Source organism: Mobula hypostoma, chromosome 3, assembly GCF_963921235.1.
Source record: "Mobula hypostoma chromosome 3, sMobHyp1.1, whole genome shotgun sequence".
NCBI lineage: Eukaryota > Metazoa > Chordata > Chondrichthyes > Myliobatiformes > Myliobatidae > Mobula > Mobula hypostoma.
The window spans coordinates 151,802,104-151,825,342 of NC_086099.1; the positions used below are offsets into that span (position 1 = coordinate 151,802,104).

At 40.5% G+C, this 23,239-nt stretch overlaps 1 protein-coding gene across 5 annotated transcripts in view; it reads right to left on the reverse strand.

Annotated features, from left to right (window-relative positions):
• Nucleotides 1–23,239, reverse strand: part of invs (inversin) — a 269,090-nt gene that overhangs the window by 5,048 nt on the left and 240,803 nt on the right. For all 5 annotated transcript variants that reach the window (XM_063043885.1, XM_063043890.1, XM_063043889.1 and 2 more), the window contains one exon: nucleotides 8,524–8,643. In XM_063043885.1, the coding sequence (XP_062899955.1) occupies nucleotides 8,524–8,643 (120 nt within the window). The remainder of the gene's footprint in view (nucleotides 1–8,523; nucleotides 8,644–23,239) is intronic.

A 23,239-nucleotide genomic window follows, 5' to 3' on the forward strand; every position in this document is an offset into this window, starting at 1 on the left:
AGGCATCATATGGAGACGCTTTCGGTGGAAAGGTCTGCTGGCTCAATATTTTATCAAATGACAATTCCATATTTACAATGTATGAACAATGCTTTCTTTCAAACCATATAAGACCATAAGACATAAGAGCAGAATTAGGCCATCTGGCCCAACAAGTCTGCTCCACCATTCAATCATGGCTGATCCTTTTTACTCCTCAACCCCAGTTCCCAGCCTTCTCCCCATAACCTTTGATGCCATGTCCAATCAAGAACCTATCAATCTCTGCCTTAAATACACACAACAACCTGGCTTCCACAGCTGCATGTGGCAACAAATTCACCACCCTTTGGCTAAAGAAATTTCTCCACATCTCTGTTTTGAAAGGGTGCCCCTCTATCCTGAGGCTGTGTCCTCTTGTCCTACACTCTCCCATCAGGGGAAACATCCTTTCGACATCTACTTTATCTAGGCCTTTCAACATTTGAAAGGTTTCAATGAGATCCCCCCTTCATCTTTCTGAATTCCAGCGAGTACAGACCCAGAGCCGTCAAACGTTCCTCGTATGATAACCTTTTCATTCCTTTCATATACAACCTTCACACCATCTAATCTGCCTCCATACCACAGACACCAGCATCATCTGGCCTGGGATTCACAGCTTTTAGGAATCCGTTGTTCCAAATTAAATCCACAATACATATTTAAAGGCAGAAGACTGGTAGCCAAAGCCATTTGCTAAATGTAAATGACCTAAACCCAAAAATCACTCTAACAGAGCCAATGCTCTTTCGATGCTAGTATCATTCCTGTAATACCAGGGCTCTTACGTTGTTTAGCAGCCTTGTGTGCAGCACTTTATCAAAGGCCTTCTGTAAATCCAAGTACACAACATCCACCAATTCTCCTTTGCCTATGCTGCTTGTAATTTCTTCAAAGAATGCCAACAGATTTGTCAGGTAAGATTTTCCCTTGAGGAAACCATGCTGACTTTGGCCTATTTGCCATGTGTCTCCAAGTACCGTAAAACCACATGTTTAACAATCAACTCCAACATCTTCCCAACCATTGAGGTCAGGCTAACTGGCCTATAATTTCCTTCTTTCTGCCTCCCTCCCTCCCTCCCTTCTTGGAGAGTGGAGTGACATTTGCAATTTTTCAGTCCTCCGGAACCATGCCAGAATCTGTTGATTCTTGAAAGGTCATTACTAAAGCCTCCAGAATCTCTTCAGCTTTCTCTTTTCTGCCCTCCTAAATGCCTGAGTTTTCTCCTATAAACCCAAGTGAACAAACAGCTACAATGAACAAGTTCCCATCCCCGACATCCTTTTCCTCCATTAATTCTTCTGCATTCTCCATTAATCAGGGCTGCCTAAACCTACCATCTTTCCCTTTTACTCTTAAAATAATGTGCTGAATTTGAACTCTCACTATATCACTTTCAAACAAAAATGTCCTAATCTATCTCTCCTAGGTTCTGTCTTACACAATAAAACCACCTTCTATCATTTTTGGGCTTTAACTCAAGGACCAGTTTTGTTTTTTCCATGATTACCTTGAAACTTATCAAACTACGTTCATTGTTTCCACATTTATATTCAATGTAAGTAACAACCACAATACTCTTAACAATATTTTCCACGATGGTTCAGATCGACAGAAGATCAGTGCCAAGCTTAATGAGATGCACAGCAAAGCCACCTAAGGTATGGTCAGACATGAGTCTTAAAGAGAATGCCTCCACGGACACTTCAATCACCTGCTTGCCCTCATTCCCCAAGTTAAGATCAAGTAATGTTGCTTCTCTTCATACCGCTCTGAAAACCCTCATGTATGAATTTTGCAAAGCTTGATCAATATTCGGAAAGTTAACATCTCCTCTTACAATATCCTCTGCTGCAACCTACGCTGGTCATCAGTAACTAATCACGACTCAAGGTCAACTACAGCAGTGTTCAGAATGACAAGAATAAAGTGTAGGCAAATGTTATCAAAGTACCAACAGAAGAATTCAATTTGCCTATATTCAATTTAAGTAACAACCACAATACCTTTAACAATATTTTCCAAGATGGTTCAGATCTACAGAAGATCGGTGCCAAGCTTAATGAGATGCACAACAAAGCCATCTAAGGTATGGTCAGACATGAGTCTTAAAGAGAATGCCTCCACGGACACTTCAATCACCTGCTTGCCCTCATTCCCCAAGTTAAGATCAAGTAATGTTGCTTCTCTTCATACCGCTCTGAAAACCCTCATGTATGAATTTTGCAAAGCTTGATCAATATTCGGAAAGTTAACATCTCCTCTTACAATATCCTCTGCTGCAACCTACGCTGGTCATCAGTAACTAATCACGACTCAAGGTCAACTACAGCAGTGTTCAGAATGACAAGAATAAAGTGTAGGCAAATGTTATCAAAGTACCAACAGAAGAATTCAATTTGCCTATATTCAATTTAAGTAACAACCACAATACCTTTAACAATATTTTCCAAGATGGTTCAGATCTACAGAAGATCGGTGCCAAGCTTAATGAGATGCACAACAAAGCCATCTAAGGTATGGTCAGACATGAGTCTTAAAGAGAATTTTAAAGGAGAGGGAGGTAGTATATGATCACAGACACTCCTGAAAGCAATATCAATGGAATAGAGTCATAGAAAAGTACAGCACAGAAACAGGCCCTTCAGTTCTAGTCCATACTGAACCACTTAATCTGCCTAGTGCCATTGACCTTCACCAGGACCATAGCCCTCCATAACTCTACTATTCATGTACCTATCCAAACTTCTCTTAAACGTTCAAATCAAACTCACATGCACCACTTGTGCTGGCAGCTAATTCCACAGTCTCACCACCCTCTGAATGAAGAAGTTTAACCTCATGTTCCCTTAAACTTTTCACCTTTTACCCTTTATCCATGACCTCTAGTTATAGTTCCATCCAACCTCCGTGGAAAAAGCTTGTTTTCATTTTCCCTATGTACAACCCTCAATTTTGTATACCTCTATCAAACCTCCCCTCAATCTTCAATGTTCCAAGGAATACAGTCCTAACCTATTCTATCTTTCCTTATAACTCAGGTCCTCCAGTCCCTGCAACATCTTTATAAATTTTCTCTACACTCTTTCAACATTATTTATATATTTCCTGTAGGAAGGTAACCAAACCTTCACACAATACTCCAATCAGGCCTCATCAATGTTGTGTACAACTTCAACATAACACCCCATCTCCTGTACGCAACACTTTGATTTATGAAGGACAATGTTTCAAAAGCTTTCTTTACAACCCGATCACCTTGTGACACCACTTCCATGAATTATGGACCTGTATTCCCAGTTCCTTTTATTACACCGCTCTCCTCGGTGCCCGACCATTCACTGTGTAAGGTCTACGCTGGCTGATTCCACTGAAGTGCAACATGTCTGCATTAAATTCCATCTGCCATTTTTCCGACTGGTCCAGATCCCGCTACAAACTCTCCATCGCAGTCCACTACAACCCACAATTTCCATTGTCATCTGCTGATCAGGTGAACCAGATTATCATCTAGATCATTAATATTGATGAGAAACAACAGATTCAACATCAATCCCACCAGTCACAGGCATCCAATCAGAGAGATAACCATCTACTACCACTCTTTGGGTTCTCCCACAAAGCCAATGTCTCATCCAATTTACTACCTCACCTTGAATGCTGAGTGACTGAACCTTCCTGACCTTGTCAAGTGCCTTGCTAAAGTCCATTTAAACAACATCCATTGCCCTGCCTTCATCAACTTTCCTGGTAACTTCCTCAAAAAACTCTATAAGATTGGTTAGGCAAGACCTACCACGCTCGAAGCCATGCTGGCTATCAGTCCGTATCTATCCAATATACTCATATATCCAATCGCTTAGAACTCCTTCCAGTAATTTTCCCACTACTGATGTCAGGTTCACTAGCCTACAGTTTCCTGGGTTTATTTTTAGAGCCTTTCTTAAACAGTGGAACAACATTAGTTATCCCTCTAATCCTCTGGTACCTCACCTGCTGCAAATAATGCTTTGTGAGGGCCTCTTCAATTTCTGCACTTGGCCTCCTGCAGGGTCTGAAGAAACACGTAAAGCCCTGGGGATTTATCCACCCTGATTTGCCTCCTCCTTTGTAATCTGTATACAGTCCATGAAGTCGATACCAATTCGCCTCACTTCTATAGACTCTGTGACTTTCTCCTGAGTAAATACAGATCCAAAAAATCCAATTAAGATCTCCCCCATCTCTTTTGGCTCCAAGTATGGATTACCACTCTGAACTTCCAGAGGACCAATTTTGTCCCTTGCAATCCTTTTGCTCTTAACATATCTACAGAATCCATTTGGATTCTCCCTTCACCCTGTCTGTTGGGGCAACATCATGCCTTCTTTTATCTCTTGGGATTTCTTTCTTAAGTGTTCTCTTGCATTTCTTATACTCCATAAGCCCCTCATTTATTCCTACTTGCCTATATCTGCTATGCACCTCTGGTTTTTTTCTTAATCAGGGCCTCAATATCTCTTGAAAACCAAAGTTCCCTAAACCAGTTACCTTTACCTTTTATTCTGACTGGCACCTACAAGTATAGTACTCTCAAACTTTCACTTTTGAAGGCCTCCCACTTACCAGATGCAGCGTTGCCAGAAAACAGTCTGTCCAATCCACACTTGCTAGATCCATCTGGTACCATCAAAATTGGCCTTCTCCAATTTAGAATCTCAACCTGCAGACCAGACCTACCTTTTTCCATATTTACTTTGAAACTAATGCATTATGATCAATAGATGCAAAGTGTTCCACTTCACAAACTTCTGTCACCTTCCCTAATAGCAGATCAAGTATCGCGCACTCTCTCACTGGGACTTCTACGCACTGATTAAGAAAACTTTTCTGAATACATTTGATAAACTTCATCCCATCTAGTCTTTTTATGCTATGGGAGTCCTAGACAATAAATGGAAATTTAAAATCACCTACTGTAACAACCTTATGTTTCTTGCAACAGTCTGCGATCTCTCTACAAATTTGTTCCTCTAAATCCGTCAGGTGGTCTGGAATATAGCCACAGACCTTTCTTATTCCTCAGTTCCACCCACAACACCTCACTAGACAAGTTCTCCAGTCTGATCTGACTAAGGAATGCTGTGACAATTCCCTGACTAGTAATGCCACCTCTCCTCCTTTAATCACTCACAGTCTGTCGCATCTAAAACAATGGAACCTGGAATACTGAGTTGCCAGTCCTGCTCCTCCTGCAACCAAGTCTCAATAATGGCTACAATATCATAATTCCATGTGTTAATCCATGCCCTGAGCTCATCTGCCTTTCCCACGACACTTCTTGCATTGAAGTATACGCAGCTCAGGACATTAGTTGCACTGTCCTCAACCTTTTGATTCCTGAAGCTGTCTGAGGTCTTAACAACATATGTCTCCACAACCTCTCCACTATCTGTTCTGGCACTCTTGTTCCCATCCCCCTGCAACTCTATTTTAAACACCCCCCCCACCCCCAGCCCATGCAAGACCAGCAAACCTTCGCATTAGGATATTAGTCACCCTCAGTTCAGGTGCAAACAGTCTCTTCTGTACAGGTCCCAACTTCCCTGGAAGAAAACCCAATGATCCAAAAAATGATATGATGGCCTCTCTCCTACGCCAACTTCTTAGCAATGTGTTAAACTGCATAATCTTCCTAACTCTGGCCTCACCAGCAGGTGGCATGGGTACCAATCCTGAGATCACAACCCTGGAGGTGCTGCCCTTTAACCTAGCACCTAACTCCCTGAATTCACTTTGCAGAATCTCGCCACTTATCCTACCTATGTCATTGGTACCCACATGTACCATGATCTCTGGCAGTTCACCCTCCCACTGAAGAATGCTGAGGACTTGATCCAAGATTTCCTGGACCCCGCCACCCGGGAGGCAACATACAATATTTTACTGAATGAATCAGAAAAAAATGCAACAGTCATAATTAATTGTAAACAATTTGTTACATAAGAACACAGGTCTTAGGAGCAGAAGTAGATCAAATAGTGCCTGAAGTCTACTCCATTATTCAAGTTCTTGTCTGATTTCAAACCTGCCCTATTCCTATACCCTTAGAACACAATTACTAAGCCATCATAGCTTTCCAATGCTAAAATAATCCAAAGATTTATTTGCCTTTCAGTAAAGATTTGTCTCCTTATTTCAGAATGAAACACCTGCCCCTTATTTTAAGACCCTGTCTGCTAGTACTAGAATCCTTAGTCAGGGCTAACAAACCCCTCACATCTACATTGTTGAGCATCTCTAAGAATGTTGTGTTCCAATGAGATCAATTCTTATCCTTCTAAGCTCTAGAAGTCAATGGCCTAGCAATCTCTCCCCATATGACAGATCTGCAATCCCAAGTATCATATTCTTCAAAATTTGCTACACTCCTATAGCCAGTATATCCCTCTCTTAAGATAATGAGAGTGAAATTGCAAATAGTAGTCCCACGTAATCCGTTATCTTTGTATTTGGATTTAAATTTTCTACAATAAAAGTTAATTGTATTAAATTTACAGACATAAGATACTTGCTTAGAAAACAAGGGAAAGATGAATACGAAGGTAAACTTGATTTTAAAATTTGGAAATATCCCAAACGTGTCATCTTTTTACATTGAAACTATTATTTGTTCTCTAAAATTCTTTAGTTCTTTGAAAGAGCTACAGAAAATCCACACCACTACACATTTTATTTATCCAGTGACTAGTTGGGAAAGATTGAAGCACAACAGCATTAATACTGGAATATGTAAAGAAATTGCATATAACTATGAACACTGATCAAGAGCTCAGTCAATAGGATGAGATTCGGGGACAGAAGGAGAAAGAAATCATTAGATTAAAAAGAAACACAGCCTATCTAGTTTGCCTTCAATTGACTACAACGTTGCCTGCCACAATGTTAATTGGGATCGCTGTTTAACCATAAAAACCAATCTTTATCAAGAACTTTGCAACAGAAGCAAGAGGAAGTTGGAGAAACACACATAAAAATTGCTGGTGAACGCAGCAGGCTAGGCAGCATCTATAGGAAGAGGTACAGTCGACGTTTCAGGCCGAGACCCTTCGTCAGAACTAACTGAAAGAAGAGAGAGTAAGAGGTTTGAAAGGGCGAGGGGGAGATCCGAAATGATAGGAGAAGACAAGAGGGCGAAGGGATGGAGCCAAGAGCAGGAAAGTTGATTGGCAAAAGGGATATGAGAGGATCATGGGATGGGAGTCCTAGGGAGAAAGAAAGAAGGAGGGGGCAAGCCCAGAGGATAGGTAAGGATGGGCTGTCCTGCCCATCCTCTGGGCTTCCCCCCTCCCCCTTTCTTTCTCCCTAGGCATCCCATCCCATGATCCTCTCATATCCCTTTTGCCAATCAACTTTCCAGCTCTTGGCTCCATCCCTTCCCCCTCCTATCTTCTCCTATCATTTCAGATCTCCCACTTTCAAATCTCTAACTATCTCTTCTTTCAGTTAGTCCTGACGAAGGGTCTTGGCCCGAAACGTCGACTGTATCTCTTCCTATAGATGCTGCCTGGCCTGCTGTGTTCACCAGCAATTTTTAATGTGTGTTGCTTGAAATTCCAGCATCTGCAGATTTCCTCGTGTTTGCATTTTTAAGTTGGAGAAAGTTCTGGGAATCATGAGTCTAAAATTGGAAGCTCTTCTTAAGAGTGAGATACTTACCATATAATGTTACAAATTATCCACAAAAGAAGAAAATGAAACCAACTTTTCGGATAGTTCTTGAAGCAAGAACCTTGATAGGCATAATGACCAAAGCCAAGGAGAGGAGGAGGCGTCAGCAATGGGAATCCATAGAACCAGAAACTTGAATTGAGGAAGAGAAGGGAAAAAACATTGCAACAATGTGATCCTGCTGCTACCTCTATGTGACAATATATGTCTTAGAATTGATCTTGACTACTGGATTTTTCTGATTTATTCGATGGACATCATTAATCACTTAGGTTTACAAAGTGTCAGAACCTTGCGTCTTTCCACAGATGCTGCCTGACCTGCTGAATGCTTACAGCATTTTCTGTTTTCACTATGAAAATCGGTCATCTTTGTGATGACAAGTCTATAACCCAGAAGCCCGACAAAGAATTAACTGGGTGTCAAAGCTAAAAATTATCCAGTTCAGCCTGAAAAACTGGAGGCGGGAATGAATTCAATGACAAATTTGTTCAATTGTTAAGTGTTGTAGCTGCACCCAACCAGGTAAGTGATGTGTATTCCAAAGGCTGAGGGTTTGCAGGATTTGAAATTGAAATGCAGGTTACATTTCTCTGTTCAAACTCCTTCATCATTTTAAGACCTCAATTACAAACCAGCCATTCTCTAAAGTAAATGGGTGTAAATGCTGAAGTATTTTCTTGTAACTCTCTTCTAATAACATCCTTCAAATCCTAAATATGCATTAATTTGTATGGCAGGCAATAAAACAAACAAGAGTTTTCTTCATTCATAACTCACTATACTTACAGTGAGTGTGCCCACTGAAGGAGGTCAAGCCAAGCATAACCTGGGAATGATTCCTAGAACCCAGTGAAGTACTGCAGGCCGATCTGACTCTTCGAAACACGCTTTTCACCGGGGTTCCAGCTGTGTAGTACAAGGTAAGCAATTGATCAGAGTCTATTCCCAATGTGCATTTCAATATTTTTCTCCAATTTTTCAATTTTCACAAAGTTCTAACCAAATATTTACATTTGTTATAGCATCAAAGAACTTCTGATCATTTTTACACTATAAATTAAGGAAGACTACCCCGAATCTCTAATGATAAAAAAATTGCAGACTTTATAAGCTTCTTGAGTAAAAGCACAAAATTAAAAATATGAATTGGTAATAAAGAGTTGCTGCTTATTTAAAAAGGACTTCAATTGTATGTTGTTATTTAACACAAGTAATTTAACTTAAAGAACATCTTTGAAATAAAAGATGTTGGTTTGATTGAGTTGTAGGAAATCAATGATTTATGACAAAATTGTAGAATTAGAGAATTCAGCAGATATCAACAGTAATAAAATTGTTCATTTTTAAATAAAAAGATGAATACAAATTTAGTTACTGAATTTTAAATTGGTTGCTTTCACTCATTTATTAGGTGAAGTCAAAGACTACAAAATTCAAAGGGGGAAACATTTATATACAACTGAAAGATGGACATAAAGTTTGATCTAGGATATTTGGAAAATGCTTTAAACGAAGGCACTGGACTGCTTTCATCTCAATTTTCATGCAGAAGTGAATGAAGGAAACTAGCCTTTTACAATGAAAAATCTAGTGCTTATTAAGCCTTTCTTAACATACCATTAAAACAAATTACCACAGATGCAGAAGGTCAGTAAAATAAAAAGCATTATAGCAGGCTCTGAAAATATAACAATGGTTGCAAATTTCATATACTGTGAAAAATTCTGTTCAGTTTGTCATTCAATTTTCAGTTATCATTTTACTATTTTGAAGTAAAACCAAGATATTCCAATGTAATAACTGCCATAATCTGTAGCAAAGATTTTGTCTAGATCTGAAGGATGTCAAATTATTGCTATATGTTAAAGCTATAATGTTAATCTTGCATTTTGCCACTCACCGTTGATGAATGTATTGTTTCTCTAGCTGCACAGATACTTACGCTATAGTTTAGTTTACAGTGACTAATACTCTATTTTGATAAAAGCAGCTTTTGGTATTTCAACTAGTACATTAGGGATTAAATTCCATTATACCTGAAAATCATAAATAAGGCAATATTGGTTGTACATTTTTCTAACCTGAAGAAAGCTCTTAAATTTTGTTGTCTAGTTTTCTTCAATAAGTTTTATTTACAAATAAAAATAGTTCTCTAGAGATTAGGAAGAGCACCATGTTCTACAAATATACTTAACAAACCCAAGCTCAGATTTTTGAGCAGCACACAAAAAATGATGGAGGAACTCAGCAGGCCAGGCAGCATCTATGGAAACGAATTTGGGCCGAGACCCTTCATCAAAATTTCATCAGCCAGTCCTGATGAAGAGGTTTGGTTCAAACGTCAACTGTTATTAACTTACACTGATGCTGCTGGACCTGCTGAGTTCCTCCAGCATGTTGTGTGTGTTGCTCTGGATTTCCAGCATCTGCAGAATGTCATCTGCTCAGAGTTTTGAGGTGGATAAATGCTTACAAATAAAGAAGAATACAATAGGGACTGAAAAATAAAAGCAACGATAAACTTAGTCATACAATTTTGTAATATGTAGTTCTAAGATTTCCAGTTATGATCTCCAGAAAGCCATCTCACAGGTGAAGTGGCAATCCTGGACTAAACTTGAATCAGCAAAGGATGCTCAACAGTTGTGGCAGGGTTTGAATATTACCACTTCTTATAAAGTTAAATCAAGCGACATGGGCGACAGCAAGACTTCGCTTCCAGGTGAGCTCAATGCCGCCTATACTTGCTTTGACCAGCAAAACATGGAGGAACCATCCTGAACTCCCACATCCCCCTGTGATGCTGTGATTTCAGTCTCTGAGGCTAATGTGCGAGCAACCTTCAAGAGGATGAACCCATGAAAAGCTTCCAGCCCTGAGGGGTTCCTGGCCAAGTACTAAAGACCTGTGCTGATCAACTGATTGGTGTATTCACTGAACTCTTTAACCTCTCATATCAGCAGTCTGAGGTATCCACCTGCTCAAAGCAGGCTTCAATTATACCAGTGCCCAAGAAGAGCGTTGTGACCTGCCTCACTGAGTATCATCCAGGAGCACTTACATCCACAATGAAGTGTTTTGAGAGGTTCACGATGAAACATATCAACTCCTGCCTGAGAAGCGACTTGGATCCACTCCAACTTACCTACTGGAACAACAGGTTGACAGCAGGTGCCAGCTCATTGGCTCTTCACTCAACCCTGGAACATCTGGACAGCAAAGATGTAGATCAGGATGCTCTTTATCGACTCCATCTCAGCATTCAATACCATCATCCCCTCAAAACTAATCATTAAACTCCAAGACTATGGCCTCAGTACATCCTTGTACAATTGGATCCTCGATTTTTCTCACTTGCACGCTCTGTATTGGCAACAGCATTTCCTCCACAATCACCATCAGCACGGGTGCTTAGTCCCCTGCTCTACTCACTTGACACTATGACTGTGTGGCTAAGCACAGCTCCACTGACGACACCAATGTCATAGACTGGGTCAAAAGTGGTGATGAATCAGCATATAGGAGTGAGATTGAACACCTGTCTGAGTGGTACCATAACAATAACCTTTCACTCAACACCTCACATTTATCTGGGTAAACTCCATTTGCCATTTCTCTGTCCATATCTGCAACTGACCTATTTCTTGTTGTATTGTTTGCCATTCTTCTACACTATCCACAACTCCACCAATCTTGGTATCATCCTCAAATTTACTAACCTATCCACCTACATTTTCAACCAGGTTATTTACACATATTACAGAGAGCAGAGATCACAACACAAATCCCTGACGAACTCCACTAATTACAGACCTCCAGCTTGAATAAGGTCCTTCAACCACTATCCTCTGTCTTCTACGCACACGCCAATACGCCAGATTCCAGCATCTTTATCTTCTGGAATAGCCTCCAAAAAGGGATTTTGTCAAATGCTAAGATCCTTATAGACAATATCCACTACCCTACCCTCATCAATCTCTCTTGACACCTTGCCAAACAAACTCAATCAAGTTGGTAAGATACGACCTGCGACCCATAAAACCATGCTGTCTCTTCCTAATTAGGCCATGCGTTTCCAAATGCTCATAAATCTTATACCTGAGAATTTTCTCCAGCAATTTCGCTACAACTGACGTGAGACTCACTGGTCTATAGTTCTGAGGATTTTCCCTTGTTCTCCTCTTAAATAGAGATACAATATTAGCCAGTTGTCAGTCCTGCAGGACCTTGCCCGTGCCTAGAGAGGACAGAAAGATACTGGTGGTCAAAGGCCCAGCAAACTCATCTCTTGCCTCCTTCAATAACCCAGGGTAAGCCCCATCAAGCCCTGGGGACTTATCCACCTTATTAGGAGGCCAAACAATTCTTACTCCTTGACATCTAAATGCCCTAATGTATTTATACACATAGCACTGATCTCCTGGTCCTCCATATCCTTTTCCTTGGTAAACAATGAAGCAAGTAATTGAATGCTAAATAACTGGACAGGAAGGAACACAAGTTGCAAATCAAGTATTTTTGCCAGATTGATTTGTCAACAAACAAGGACGTTGACACTGACATTATTTTAATGTTAATATTTTCCATTGGGTGGCAGGATGGAGGTATGTCTCTACCAAAGGAGGTGTAAAGCACACCTTCCCTCCACTAGCCTGCAGGTCACCCTTGGCAAGCTGTAGCACCCACTTAGCTCCTCCCCCTCCCAGGGTCACGTGAAGTGGATGGTCATATGAGCAGCTGGTGCATTTCACAAGCCCTGGTTTTGCGCCCACTGATGCCAGGCGGACAATCTCTGAAGAGTATTGATAGTGGCTGGGGTCTCCCATCTTTTATAAAGACACTGCCCAGAAGGCGGCAATGGAAATTACTCCTGTGGAAAAATTTGCCAATAAGACCATGATTGGCCACATCATTGGACACAGCACATAACGATGATGACAATGATAAACATTTTCCCTGTACTTCCTCTAGCTGATGTACCATTGTTAACAGCACAAGATTAATCAGAATCAGAGTCAGGTTTAATATCACTGGCATATGTCATAAAAATTTGTTAACATAGCGGCAATCCATAATAATATAGAAATAAATAAATAACTGAAAGTAATAGTCATAGTCTAACCCCCTCATTTCTGGAATCAACCTGGTGAACCTCCTCTGCACTGTTTCCAAAGCCAGTATATCCTTCCTCAAGTACAGAGACCAGAACTGCATGCAGTACTCCAGATGCAGCCTCACCAGAACCCTGTACAGTTGCAGCATGACCTCCCTGCTCCTAAATTCAATCCCCCTAGCAATGAAGGCCAACATTCAATTTGCTTTCTTGATAGCCTGCTGTTCCTGCAAACCAGTCTCTTGTGATCCATGCACAAGCACTCCCAACTCCCTCTGCACAGCAGTTTGCTGCAACTTTGTACTATTTAAATAATAATAATAATAAATAATAATCTGCTCTTCTATTTTTCTTTCCAAAGCGGATGACCTCACATTTACTAACATTGTACTCCATCTGCCAGACCTTTGCCCACTCACTTAACCTATCTATATCTCTCTGCAGACTCTCAGTATCCTCTGCACAATTTGCTTTTCCACTCAATTTTGTGTCATCAACAAACTTAGATACACTACACTCGGTCCCCTCTTCCAGATCGTTAATGTATATCGTGAACAGTTGCAGGCCCAGCACTGACCCCTATGGCACATCACTCACCACTGATTGCCAACCAGAGAAACACACATATATCCCAACTCTCTGCATTCTATTGGTTAAGCAATTTTCTATCCATCTAATACATCACCCCCAACTCTATGCATTCTTATCTTATGGATAAGTCTTTTATGTGATAACTTATTGAACGCCTTCTGGAAATCCAAGTAAATAATGTCTATCTGTCCCCTCCATCCACTGTGCTTGTTATATCTTCAAAGAACACCAGTAAATTCGTCAAACAGGACCTGCCTTTGCTGAATCCACGTTGTGTCTGCCTGATGGATCCATTTCCAGATGCCTCGCTATTTCTTCTTTAATGATAGCTTCAAGAATTTTTCCAACTACAGATGTTAAACTAACTGGCCTTGTTACCTGCATTTTGCCCATATCCTTTTTTGAACAGTGGCGTGACATTCACCTTATTCCAATCTGCCGAAACTTGCCCAGAGCCCAGAGAATTTTGGTAAATTATCACCAAATCCTCAACTATAACTTCTGCCATTTCTTTCGGTACCTTGGGATGCATTCCATCAGAACCAGGGGACTTGTCTATCTTTTGGCCCACCAGTTTGCTCAGCACTACCTCTTTAGTGATGGCTATTGTATCTTGGTTCTCACCTCCCATCGTACCCATATAATCTCTCTTTGGCATATTAGACATGTCCCCCACCGTGAAAACCAACACAAAATAGTCATTCAAAGCCTCGGCCATTTCCTCATTACCCAATATCAATTACCCCTTCTCGTCTTCCAAGGGACCTGCGTTCACTCTGGCCAAGCTTTTCCACTTCATATAATTATTGTCCATTATCCATTTTTATATTTTGTGCCAGTTTATTTTCATAATCTAGCTTCCCTTTCTTTATTGCTTGCTTAGTGGTTCTTTGTTGCTTTTTAAAGTTTTCCCAATCTTCCAGTTTCCACTACTCTTGGCAACCTTTTATACATGAGATTTTAGTTTTATGCCTTCCTTTATTTCCTTCGTTATTCATTGCTGGCTCTCCCCACCCGTACTGTCCTTGAATAGGTTATAGGAAGATAATGAGGGCACATATTGATGATACAGAGCCAATATAGACTTGATGAGATTCTTACTATAAGAAAATAAGTGATTTATGATCATGGAGGATTTTGACAAAGGAGAATGCGCTTTCACAGCAGAAGACATTGTAACTGGAGAACATAAAGACACTCATAGACAACAGTGTCCCCACAAAATCATTCATAGTCTTCGCCAACCAGAAGCCTTGGATGAATCAGTAGATCTCCAATCTGCTGAGGGCTAGATAAGGCAGGACTGGTAACTCAAGAAAGTACAAGCGGTCCAGGTACAACCTCTGGAAAGCCACCTCATATGCAAAATGGCAATTGCAGAGCAATCCCAAATCACAGAAGGATGTTCAACAGCTTTGGCAGGGCTTGAGTCTCATCACCTCCTATAAAGCAAAAACAAGCAACATAAATGACACCAGGGTTTCGCTCCCAGATGACCTTAATGCCTTTTATTCTTGCTTTGACCAACAGACCACGGAGGCACCTTCATGAATGACCCTAATGACCCAGTGATTTAAAAGTCTGAAGCTGATATGAGAGCATCCTTCAGAAGGGTGAACCCACAGAAAGCAACTGGCAGAGATGGTGTACCTGGCCGAGTACTGAAGATCTGTGTTAATCAACTGCCTGGAGTGTTTATTGACATCTTCAACCTCTCGCTTCAGCAGTCTGAAGTACCTACCTACTTCAAGCAAGCTTCAATCATACTGGTGCCCAAGAAGAATGAGGTAACTTACCTCAATGACTATCATCCACTTATATCCACTATGATGAAGTGTTTTAAGTGGTTCTTCATGAAGCATATCGACTCCTGCCTGAGGAGAGACCTGGATCCAGTCCAATCTGCCTACCGTCACAACAGGTCAACAGCAGATGCCATTTCATTGGCTCTTCACTCAGCTCTAGAACATCTGGACAATGAAGATGCTTATGTCAGAATGCTCTTCATTGACTACAGCCCAGTTTTCAACACTATTGTCCCCTCAAAACTAACCACTAATCTCCTAGACCTAGGCCTCAATCCCCCCATGCAATTAGGTTCTTGATTTCCTCACTTGCCGATCCCATTCAGTATGGATTGGCAACATCATCTCCTTCATAATCACCAGCAACATGGGTGTTATGTGCTTAGGCTCCTGCACTACTCACTTTATACACATGGCTGTGTGGCTACGTGCAAGTCCAACGTCATATTTGCATTTGCTGACAATGCCACTATTGTTGATGAAATCAAAGTTGGTGACGAATCAGCATTCGGAAGGAGGTTGAAAATCTGGTTGAATGGTTCCAGAACAACAACCTCTCACTCACCGTCAGCAAAACCAAAGAATTGGTTATTGACTACAAGAGGGAGAAGCCAGAGGTCCATGAGCCAGTCCTCGTTAGGGGATCGGAGGTGGAGAGGGTCAGTAATTTAAATTCCTTGGCATTACCACATCAAGCTCTGTCCTGGGACCAGAACATACGTGCCATCACAAAAAAGGCACCACAGCGCTTCTAACTTCTGAGAGATTTGCGTAGATTTGGCACGTCATCTGAAACTGATGGAGGAGGGCATCCTGTCTGGGTGCATAACACCTGGTACAGAAACATCAATGCCCAGGAATGGAAAAGTTGACAAAAAGTGGTGGATACAGCCAAGTCTGTCACAGGCAAAACCCTCCTCATTGATGAGCACATTTACAAGGAGTGATGCCACAAGGTAGCAGCATCCATCATCAAGGGCCCCCATAATCTGAGGATGTGCTCCCTTCTCGCTACTACCATTGGCAAGAGGTACAGACGCCTCAGGTCCCACACCACATCATTCAGGAACAACCATTACTCTAATCCATCAGGCTCGTGATCTAGTGTGGATAACTTTACTCACCTTAACTCCGAACAGATTCCACAACCTATAGACTTTGAAGGACTCTACACCTCATCTTCTGTTATTTATTTACTTTGTTCCATTTGTTTATTTGCACATTGGTTGTCAGTTTTTGTTTATGTGTAGTTTTTCATTGATTCTATTATATTTCTCTGTTCTACTGTGAATGCCTGTAAGAAAATGATCTGAAGGTAGTATATGGTGACATATAGGTACTTTTATAATATATTTGCTTTGAAACTTTGTTGTTGAACCAACCAGCACAATCCTAATCATTACTGTTTAGCAATACTACGACCACTTTGGCCATCGTGGGCTAAAATGGACTTTGTGTTGCAAGGACGTGGCGGCAGAACGAACCATAGTGCTGAACACAGGCATGGAGGCCGAGTTGGGAGGCGTTACGGTTGTAGCGAGCGTGGAATTGGTATCCAAGAGAGCCTTTACCAGGAGTCTTGGTTTTAGTAGCGAATTCAGGAACGATGCTAGACTTAGAACTGATAGTCCTAAGAACCATGGAACGAGGTTACTTATACATGAGTTGACCAAACGAACTGGCAGTTCCTTGTTGTGATCACAGGGTCTTTATCCTGCAGTTTGTGATGCAAAGCAGGTGTGTGTAGTTAGTGGAACCTGGGAATGATTGGAAATTAAATGAGGTGATTGAGGCCCAATTCCTGTGGTAAATAGCAAGGTGGGGGATTGCCAAAAGGAACCATGACACTTTGATTTTACGTTCTAATTGTGTTCTTTTGTAAAACTGTATATAGTTAATTTATGTATCTTGTGAATTCGGCAAGTGAATTTTTCATTGCACCTGTGCGCACCTGTACTTGTTGATATGGCAATAAATTCAACTTTGAAATGAGAAATCTCTTCATGCAAAGGCTGGTGAACATTTAGAATTGCCTGGATAACTATGGGATCTCAGTTTTTATATTCACTCAATTCAGAAACTGATACATTTCGGGCAGAAAGGGATACAAGTGTAAAGGGAGTAGGACTAGAAAATAGCGCTGAGGTAGAAGATGATGTTAACAAATGGTAGAGCAGGCTTGAAGGACTGCATGGTATACATTCCCTCCTGTTATGTACTCAGCAAGTCAGTCAGAATCTGTGTCTTTGTGGATGCTGTTTGGTCTGCTCAGCAATTCCTGTTTTTGCTTAGATTGCCAGGATATGAATTTTGTTATTCCAAGTGTTAGATGGCAGAAGTTTGAAACAAATTACAATTGACCGCTCTACCAACCTGCAAATACTATTAGCAGAAAGCACGTCCACAGTGAATTCAGTTACTAAGAAGCATGTCAAGATACCATCTCCCATGTGATAAATAAATATGACACAAGTTGTATTTTGCCACTTTCAGTCACACAAACTTAAAGCACTTCCCCATTTACAGCAAATAGTTGGATAGCATTCCACCCCTGCAGCACCTACATGCAAAGTAATAATTAATCATAAATTTGACTTATGAATCAACTAACCTGATTTGTTGCCCCAGTGCATCAAGTGAACGTTTCATCCCTAGCGACAGTAACAATTGAAAGCAGATTTCTGGGATACCCTGGGGGTTTTTAAACCGTTCAGCAGAAATGAGAAAATCTAATTGCTATATAAATGGCATGTGCTATTAAATACAATTGGTAGCTTCTCTTTAGTCTTTCATTAGTGGCCTTATTAACACCTGAAGGTAATGACAGCTTGGTGCAGGGCAGATCAGATTAGCTTGACCTTATATTATCTAGTACTGTGCAAACTGATAAATAGTGAAACATTCAATAATAAAATCAAATATTTAAAGCCCAAATGAATCAGAATGAAATCAACATGTCCTACAGTATATGAAACAGTGCATATGCAACAAAAAAGTAATGCAGAATTTCCCAATTTATATATCAGATTATTACTAAACAATTGTTCTTAGTCTAGTTGGACATTGGTAACAACAGTGAGAAGCTAAATAACAAAATATATAGAATAATGTTGCCACATCTGCCTAACTTAAATATATTTGCTTTGAACTGTGGAGTTCATGTCTAAAGGTATCCAGATACACATATCACTGGAAGTTAACATGCTGGTACAGCCAGCATAAAAGAAGGTTGTGTGTCAAAATTTGAGTGCAAGTGAGGGGTCACTTTACTCCTATTATATAGGCCTTGCTGAGCCTGTATGTAAAATAGTATGCACCAGTTTTATCTTTCTAAAGTAAGGTTGTACTTGCAATAGAGTGAACACAATGAGGTTCACTGGACTGATTTCTGGAATGGTGTGTTTGTCATGGGAAAAGAAATTAAGCAGACTAGACCTATGTTTTCTGGAGTTAGAAGACTGAAAAGTAATTTCATTGAATTATACATAAATATATATACGGAGTCAATTTTGTCAGTGGTATTGTCATTGGCCTATTATTGTCATAAGTACCAAGACACAATGTTTGTCCAGCAGACATCAAACCATTACACAGTGCATTGAGCTAGAATAAAGTAAAATAATAACAATGCAGAATAAAGTGTAAAAGGTACTGGAAACAATGCAGTACAGGAAAATGATAAAGGCAAGATCACAATGGGGTAGGCAGTGAAGCTGAGTCTATTTGATCATACAAGAGACCTGTTCAACAGTCTGATAATGGTGCGATAGAAGCTAACCTTGGCTCTGGTGATATGTGCTTTTAAGCTTTTGTCTCACCTGCTCAGTTGGAGGGGGGAGAAAAGATAATGTCTGGGGTGGGTGGGTTCTTTGATTTTGCTGGCTGCTTTGCTGAGGCAGCAAGATGTATAGATGGAGTCCACAGAGAGGAAGCTGAATTCTGTCCAGAACTCTGCACTTTCTTGCAGTCACGTGAAGCCCAATTGCCATACCAAGCCGCTATGCATCCGAACAGAATGCTTTCTATGGTGCATTGATAACAATCGGTAAGAGTTGATGGGATATGTTACATCTCTTTAGCCTCCTGAGGAAGTAGAGGCTTTGATAGCCATGACGTCAAAATGGCTGAACAGGTTGAAGGTCATACCTAGGAACCTGAACCTCTCAACCTCAATGCTGTAGGATGTAAACAGGAGCACGTACACCACCCACTTTTCTGAAGTCAATGATCAGCTAGCTCTTTTGTTGACACTGAGGGAAAAGTTGTTGTCAGGACACCAAAACCAGAATGTGTTAAATTGTTGTAAGTCTCTACTGTAGGGGACTGCAGAGATTTCATTGCACAGTTTATTCAAGACAAATAAATAGATTTGTAAATGCCAAGGGAGTCAAAGAGTATGCAGCAGTCCTGATCTGAATCAGCAGGAGAGCCTGATTCAAGGACTGAATGCTCCTCCTCTTAACAATATTCTTTTAATTAGACAAGTACTATCTGTCTTATAATAATAGGAACCAGAATATATTATGCTACTACAAATTTATCAAAAACTACTGAAATTTTAATGCTTCACAGCAAAAAGTACTAAATCCTGTTTTTAATGAGGCAATCCATTGATTAAAGATGACTTGCTTCCACACCAACTTGTGGGCTCTGAGATAGCTAACAAAGCCAACATGGGATCTACAGACTCTCCCACACGTAGGTAGGAATTATTTGATACAGCAGACAGATTCTTAGTTTGGGACCATGCTTTTCCACCATTTACACTTAGCTTATGTGCTTCCAACACATTTATTCCTGGCTCTCAATGCTTCCTAAAATGTTCTTTTTCCACTTAGAAGTGACAACGGATCAGGGTTTTCACAATTCAGTAAGGATTTTACACTTTGAATAGAAAATCCTACAAGAAATAGTGGTTACGGCCCAACTAATCAAGGGCAAAGCCCTCCCCACCATTGAGCACATCTGCACTAAACATTGTTGCAGGAAAGCAGCATCCATCATCAAGGACTCCTACTACCCAGGGCGTGCTTACTTCTTACTGCTGCCATCAGGAAGAAGGTACAGGAGCCTCAGGACTCACAGCACCTGGTTCAGTAACAGTTATTACCCCTCAACCATCAGCCTCTTGAACTAAGAGGATAACTTCACTCAACTTCATTTGCCCCATCACTGAAAATGTTCGCACAACCTATAGACTCACTTTCAAGAACTCTTCATCTTATGTTCTCAATATTTATTCCTTACTTATTAAGTATTATTATTTCTTTCTTTTTGTATACGCACAGTTTGTTGCCACTGCACAGTGTTTGAATGCCCTAGCTGGTGTGGTCTTTCACTGATTCTGTTATAGTTATTACTCTATTATAGGTTTATTGAGTATGTCCACAAGAAAATGGATCTCAGGGTTGTTTATGGTTACATGTACTTTGATAATCAATTTACTTTGAACTTTTTAAAAGAGGCATTGAGAATATCCTTTAATCTTTTCCTCTGAGCTCCAGGATCCTCTTGCTATTGGAGAGTTCAGGTCAGAGCAACCATTTCAGGGATGTGAATGACATAGTCTACATTTCGGAGACCTCCATGGAGATGTTGGCCTGTGACAGTTCACTGGCATTAGTTTGCTTATCATATAGATCTTGGCTTCTTGCTTCTTTACAGTGTTGTAGGAGGACATTTCTGTCCATCAGTTCTAAGCTGGTTCACAGATCAATCCCATTCCCACATTCTTTTTCCTGATAGTCTATTATTATATTCCCATCAACTCCATGCACCAGGGACAATTAACTATTTACAATTGACCTACCAACCCACAGGCCTTTAGGATGTGGGTGGAAACCAAAGCACACAAGGAAAACTAGCAGCTGTAGACAGAATCTCCAAACTCTGCTTTTGGACAACACCAGGACGTGGCCCCAAGACAATTCCCCTAGGCTACACACTAATCATGAAACTCCAAAGATGTTAATACCAGTTATGATGAGTAGATATGACATACTGAAATCTGATATGTACATTGCTTCTTCTGTTTTGTGGAACTGAATGCTGGGAGATGAGAACAAAAGTCAATAAAATCTCTTGCACAGGTTTTACACTAAAAAGGGAGAAATCCTTTAAAATTCAGGATCTGTTTTTAAAAAAAAATTTCTGCTATCTCATACGGATAAATCCTAAATTACAAACTAGATCCATTAATAGCCATAAGGTGACATTCACATAAACATCCCATATCTTTATTGAAACATTATCTTACATTTAAGTAAAAAAGCACAATACATACCTAATTTATAGTTTCATCTTAAAGTGATGCATCATTCTGGACCCAGCCACTGCCTAAAATGACACTTTGTGGCCCACACTAACTCATACTTACTTATCTCTGGCTCATGCTTCTCTTTTACCCAGTAGGGAACTGGCTAGGCAGAGCAGACTCTGAGAAGTGTAGCCCAAAGCCCAGACCTTAAACTCCGAGACAATCTTTGATGGTTTACTGGTTATCACAATTTTTAATAGGTTCTAAATGTCTGAATGAGACTCTCACAAATTATTCAAGTTAATAGATTTTAGGTTTTATATGTTATTTAGGTAATTAAGAAACACAAAATAACCTATGTTGAAATAGAGATGCTAAATTTAATATATATAAAGCATTTATCTTTTCCAGAGGACCGACGAACCCATTCTAATGAATGGGATCAGCTCTCCCTGATGTAAAGCTGAGACATGAAGGTGTTTTATATCTTCTGTTTGAGATGTCACAACATTGCCACTAGGCGCAATGGTGACTCAAATGCCCTAATGTCTGATCTCCAGCACATCCCAGACTTCTGCCACTAATGCTCAGATGCACAAGTCCAAGACATGCTGCTAATGGCTGGAGGTTGCCTATGGAATCATCAGCTATCAGTCAACACAAATTGGCCAACAACTTTATTGGCACTTTGATGGGTGATTTCCTATTGTTGCAACATAAAGTTACCCCATTTCTTCTCTTTTAGGTCTCGTTCACAGAAGATTAAACAAAATATTCCCTGTTGGTTTTGCTCTCTGAATATCTAATTCAAGAACCATAATATAAAAAGTCTAGACTCAATGAATGACTTGAGTCTTGAGTCTTCTCAAATTACTTGCTATATCTGCATACTAGTCCCTTTCCAAATTACTTGATGTACCCACATACTAGTCCCTATCCAAATTAATTGCTGTGCCCACATATTACCCCAAATCAAAATTACTTGCTGATTTATTATCCATCTCAACCCCATTCTCCTGTTTTCTCCCTGTAATCTTTGAAAGCCCTATTAATCAAACTCTGCTTTGAATGTCCCCAATGACTCGGCCTCCACATCCATCTGTGGCAATAAGTTCCACAGATTTGCTACCCTTTGGCTAAAGAAATTCCTCCTCATCTCAGTTCTAAAGGGATGTCCTTGTATTGAGGCCGTGCCCTCTGGCCCTAGACTCCCCTACTAAAGGCAACTCCTTGGTTTGAGGTCCCATCAGCACCTCATGCAATGAGAGGCAGGAAAAGCCATTGTCCCATCCTTTATTTAAGAAGAGCTGCAAAGACCACCAGGAACTACAGGCTGGTGAGCTTTACATCAGTGTTGGGAAAGTTACTGGAAGTGATTTTGTGGGACACGATCTACCAGCAGTTGGAAAAGGAGGGACTGGGACTTCAGCAAGGCTTTGCACATGGAAATTGTGTCATATGAACTTGGCTAATTTCTTGATGACACGGCCAAGAGGATTGTTGAGCGCATGGTGATAGATGACATATTGACTTCAGCAAGACCTTTGATGAGGTTTTGTGTGGTAGGTGCTCAGAAAGGTTAGGTTACATGGGATCCTGGGTGAGTTAGCCAACTGGATACAAAATTGGTTTAGTGATGGGAGGCAGAGGGTGGTGAGGGTTGCTGTTCAGATTAGAGTTCTGTGACCATTTGTGTTGCACAAGGATCAGCGCTGGCCTCCTTTTGTTTGTCACCTA